The sequence below is a fragment of the Lactuca sativa genome, chromosome 5, assembly GCF_002870075.4.
Source record: "Lactuca sativa cultivar Salinas chromosome 5, Lsat_Salinas_v11, whole genome shotgun sequence".
Lineage (NCBI taxonomy): Eukaryota > Viridiplantae > Streptophyta > Magnoliopsida > Asterales > Asteraceae > Lactuca > Lactuca sativa.
Window position 1 is genome coordinate 193,106,741 of NC_056627.2, and position 5,994 is coordinate 193,112,734.

At 26.2% G+C, this 5,994-nt stretch overlaps 1 protein-coding gene across 1 annotated transcript; it reads left to right on the plus strand.

Annotated features, from left to right (window-relative positions):
* Positions 1 to 2,855: 2,855 nt before the first annotated feature.
* On the plus strand, positions 2,856 to 3,275 carry LOC128134280 (S-protein homolog 5-like). Its single transcript, XM_052771836.1, has one exon. It carries the CDS (start codon positions 2,856 to 2,858, stop codon positions 3,273 to 3,275), a length of 420 nt encoding a protein of 139 aa, XP_052627796.1.
* Positions 3,276 to 5,994: the final 2,719 nt, after the last annotated feature.

Genomic DNA, 5,994 nt, shown 5'->3' on the forward strand with positions numbered 1-5,994 from the left:
GAGAGTTAAACTAAAAATCAATGATAAAACGTGTTTTCGTTCCTTTTTTATTTTCTATTATAAAGTCATAGTTTTAATAGAAACATATTTTTATTAGTTTGTTTTATGTTATAAATATAAAAAAGAAATGAAAATAGAATGTTTTAATAAAACAAACTAATATAAGTATGTTGCAATTAACAACCTTCATAGTTAGATTTGCTTTAATAGCGAAGCACATTTATTAGGTTGTTTATTCAAGTTTTGTGTTTTCATCTATTTTTCATATTTAAATTATTTATAGCATCTTCTTTTTGTTTTTTCTATTATAACATTGTACTTTACACACTTTTTTGTTTTTTTACTATAACAATTTACTTTTTTTTTATTTATTTATAAATTATAACATTGTACATTAAACAATCATGTTACCTAATTAAGCCAACGTTATAATGATTGGAATTAAGTCATTAACAATATTAAGGATTTTCAAACCATATTACAGTAATAAAAACTTATTAGGCACTGGCCTATTAAGTACTTTACAATTCCAACCAATAGCAACTGCTCATTCAACATTCACTTACAAAACAAATTCAACACTTTTCATGAAAATAGAAAGATATTAAACACTTATTAATCAAGCACTTTTACAATTTAACATTTTATCAATCTGTAACTAAGCACTTACCATGAAACTAATTAGAAAACACTTTAAACACTTATCAAGTAAGCACTTTATCACTTCATCTTATATGAACTCAAAATAGTAAACCTAAATAATTAAGACAATAATACATATTATACGTTTTATACATCCAAAACAGCAACTCAACGTCAAAATTACCTAAATAAGAAAAAACTTGTGAAATAAAAAACCTTACCCTTTGTTGGCGGTGAAGGAGACTGGTCGAAAGGGGATGGTCATTGTTGATGTTCTTCCGGTGACAACCTTACTTCTTCCGGTGACACGCTTTCTGAGAAGCAAAGAAAAAGCCGAAAATCATTTAGCCAAATCTTAAAATCCAACCAGAAAAAGAGTGAAATCGGAAATGAGGAGTGGTCTAGAACTTACTTGTGGTCGCCGGTGAAGGAGAGTAGTTGAAGGAGTGGTCGTTGGCATCGGTCGTTGTTGAGTGATCGAGAGAGAAAGCTTGTTGGGTGCTAGCGTCGCAGATGAACTTGAATGATCCTCCTTTTGAGGTTAAAACCGATGCCGAAGACATGTCGTTGATATAGGATTAAAGAAAACTACGTCGTATTTTATTTCTCGCAAATAAAAAAATGATTTTTTTTTGTGTTGACGACTAATTGGGATAGAGTGCACGCGAATTGCCATGTTCTATGCCGACGACTTGTCTTTGGGATTGCTTTCCAAAAAACAACATCGTTTCTGTTTTTCTGCACCATCGAATATAAATAAATGGAAATTATAATTTATGCAAAATATACCTACGACATGTCATCGACATAGGTTTTGAAAGACCACGTAAATACTTTAAATTCCTGCGTCCACAAGTCGCCGGCATAGATACCTAATGTTTGACAACAAAAGTTGGTGAACTCTGACGACTTGTCGTCAGCATAGCTGTATTTGTAGTGACGACTTGTGTCGTCGGCACATGGTACAATTCTTTTAGTGTATAATTTGAATTTATTGTAGGAAAGTTAAAAAAAAAAAAAAAAGCTCTTTTATGTAGCTTTTACATTCTGATGGAGATGTCAACTGCATTATTTAAAAATTCATATAAATACATGAAAAGCATACCAAAATACATAAAAGTACCTGAAATATTTAAAAGTTCATATAAATACGTGAAAAGCTTACCAAAATTCATAAAAGTATGTAAAAATACTTACAAGTTTATATAAATACGTAATAATATATAAATGCATGAAAAATATACTAAAATACATAAAAGTATATAAAAATACTTAAAAATTCATATAAATACATAAAAAAATCCAATAAATACATTTAAAATGTATAAAAAAGTAAAAGAAAAAAAAAATAAAAAAATGTTAAAAAAACTATATTAAAAAATTTAAAAAGTACATATATACGTAAATGTATATTAAAATACATAAAAAAAATACATAAAAATACGTTTATATACTATATTTAAATTTTGAAAACATGTGTAGAAAAATCCAATTATTTTCGAAAAGTTAACAATTTCGTCTCAATGATCTGTTGAACAAGTTAAAAACGGCTAAAATAATGATATTATGTGATTTTCTTGCGCATTTCTATTATAAAGCTTGGGTTTTAATTGTTAATTTTTCCAAAAAAAAAAAACAAGATTTTTCTACATATTTCCGTACATATAATCTAAAAATGGATCCAAACTAACTTTACACCAAAGATGTCAATCGATCTTACTTCCAGTTTCCCCGTAAAAGGCAGTATGTTTATTAGCTTCTTGTCCGTTGAATAGCGACGTAAACTTGTAGGTAAGGAAATAACATACATTCACTGAGTAATTGATATTGATAATTAAGGATTCAAATGCACATAAAAGTTTTAGAAGTACATTGAAAACATGAAAACGGAAAGAGAGATTCTTGTGCGAAACAAAAAAATGTTCTTTATTAATCACATAATCAACATGGATAAGTACATTACATCAGGAGTAAGTACATAGTTATAGGGTGAAACCATCGCTTCCCTTCATTGAGACGACACACCCTTTCAATGTAACGGCAATGCCATCTTTCTACCATGAATGTTTAGAAACTTATGTAACTGCCATAACAACTTCCAACTTGTATCTTCTGTTAGCAATAACCGTTACTCCATTGAGGCAAGCTTATATCTTCAGCAATAAATAGAGGGAACTTGTGTGCATGAAAAAAATAGAAAACTCTTCAGAAACATGAGGTCTTCTACAATTCATAATTTTTTTGCCTTTATCATTTTAACATACCCAATTGCTTCAATAGCATTTTCATGTCCGTTTACTACAAAATGGAATGTTAGCGTTATTAGTGCTCTTCGTGAAGATCTTGTTGTTCACATAAAATCAAGAGATGATGATCTTGGGAATCATACCATTCCTTTTGTAGGAAATTACTCCTGGTCTTTTTGTGAAAAGGCTGGTGGTCATACTCTTTTTTACGTTTACTTCTGGTGGGGTTCAAAATTTCAGAGCTTAGATTTGTTTAACAAAGCCATTTCTGACAAATTAATTTTAAATGCTGATCCTGAACATTGTTACTGGTTTGTAAAACCTGAAGGGTTTTTTGTTAATAATATTCCAAGTGGAGGTGGGCAGTTCATTAAAGGATGGAACTAAAACAAATATATGTCATTTTTTTATTATTGTAGCTTGATACAATATATGATAAAAAAATTTATTGATTACATTAATATGCTATGTATGTGTTCATTTCTTCTGTCAGCACATCTGCAAATGTTGACAAGGACGCTTTATTAGTTACAATTAAGCAAGTTTACAAATAGTTTATAAGAAAATTTTGAATAGTAAAACAAATTAGAGATGAAAGTGGGTCCGAACCCGAATCAATTGGAACGGACCCGGACTCAGAAGCCAAAATTGAATTATTTCGAAAAACCGAAAAAATTAGATGGATTAGCTAGTCAGTTTTAACCAAGTTGAGTCATTAAATGGTTCATTTCCTTAAATTATATATCTCTCTATACTAATAAAATAATAGTTTTTTTGTCATGTGTGATGCACCTTATTAAATATTTTAATTAATGTCATACCACTTATTAATTTATTGATTTTCCATTTCAAATTTGAGGTTTTAAATATCTTATTCTAGTTACATTAAATTAATAACATTAGAATGAAAAAAAATCCATAAAGATTATAAGATGATACAAATTCACAAATTTAATTGAATTAATGATTATAATTTTATATAAATCAAAAAATATCACTTTGTTAATAATTTATTTAAAATAATTGATGTAAAATTATTAGGGAAAAATACAGAAAAGCCCAACCAATTATACATGTATATGCAGAAAAACCCTTATATTATTTTTATGTTCAGAAAAACCCTTATATTATTATTTACATTTCAAATAAAACCAAATTGTAGATTTTTAGAAGAAACGATCAGCTAAAAATATGATATGATATACATATCCCTTATACTTCTTTGATTATATGCAAAAACATGTTAATTCGATTACTTTCATTCGATTGTATTCTTAATATGTTTGATTTTTTCTTTCTTAACTAATTGTTTTTATCCCGATTAAAATCATTGTCATATTGATAAACGAAAATGTAAGTGACATTATATTTTTAGTTGTCAATTTCTCTTAAAACCTTGTATTTTGGTCTTTTTCGAATGATAACTATTAATATAAGGGTTTTTCTGAATATAAAAATTATATAAGGGTTTTTCTACATATATATGTATAACTGGTTGGGCTTTTCTGCATTTTTCCAAAATTATTATTTAACAATGTTGATTTTTTCTACTATTGAAGTATAATTAATTTTGTAACTGTGATTTTCACGACATATAAACTACTATTATTATATATGTGGGGAAACACATTACTAATTTTTACATGATTTACGTAGTTATTATCATACTTTCTTCTTCTATTATGACAACCTCGTTCATAATGCAAAGCACATATGTTTGTTCTTAAGTGGCTTAAGATTTGCTATATTTGACTTCGATCCATGTTTTTTTTTTTGTCCTAAACTGCCCCTCATGAATTAAACATCATTGTATTGTTTTTTAGGAACAAAAATCTTTCCCTTTGACGGTTGCCAAAAGTATGACTAAAAAACCTTTAAAGTAGATTTTCTAAAAAATTATCTTGTGAACAAAACGAGGGGCGAAGTTTTTGGTGTATATATATATATATATATATATATATATATATATATATATATATATATATATATATATATATATATATATATATATATATATATATATATATATATATATATATATATATATATATATATATATATATAAAGAGAGAGAGAGAGAGAAAGAGGGTTGAGAATCATTCTCAACCACTCTTTTATTTTTTCGCTAAATCCTCCGTCGTACCAGCAGAAATGGGAAAGAAATAGACATGTGTTTTCCAGCAAAACATAACTATGTTAATCATTACCTTAATATATATAAAAACATAGTTTTTTTGTTTTTTTTTTTTTTTTAATTTTCAAGAAGCTATTTTTAACGAAAAATGATTTTAATTATACCAAAATTCATGATTTTTTATTCTCTACAAATGGACATCCATATTGATATAGTTTTAAGATAAAATATTTTTTTTTTATATTTTCAGCTATCGTTATTCATAAGTGAATAAAAATGAATCAGATTTTTACTACAGTACATTCATTATTTAGTTATGAATAAAAACTATGATTATTATTTATTTATTTATTTATTTATTTTGCAATTTATGTATCATTCATATATGAATATAGTATATAATAAACATAGTATATATTCATATTTAAATATTAGACGATGCATTCACTTATGAATATTACATAGTATATTCAATTGTGAATATTAGATGCTATATTCACTTATTAATATTAGATAATATTTTCATATGTGAATATTACATGGTATATCACATGTGAATATTAGATAGTATATTCATTTGTGAATATTAGATGATATATTTATTCACTTATGAATATTACACAATATATTCACATATGAATATTACACAATATATTCACATATGAATATTACACAGTATATTCACATATGAATATTACAAGGTATTTTCACAAATATATATAATTTTTATATGTTATTCACATATGAATAACATACAGACTTGCATATTTGTTTTTTTGTTTTAATAATCATATACTGAGAAAACATATTCATATATGAATATAACGTGTTAATTTAGTTCATGCATTTTATCAAACAGTTGGAGTGCATACAATTTAACTTTTTTTAAAAATGTTAAAAAATATGATATTTTGACTATTTAAATGTTACAAAAGAGTAGATTGATAGAGAATTATATGAAGTTTAAAAAAA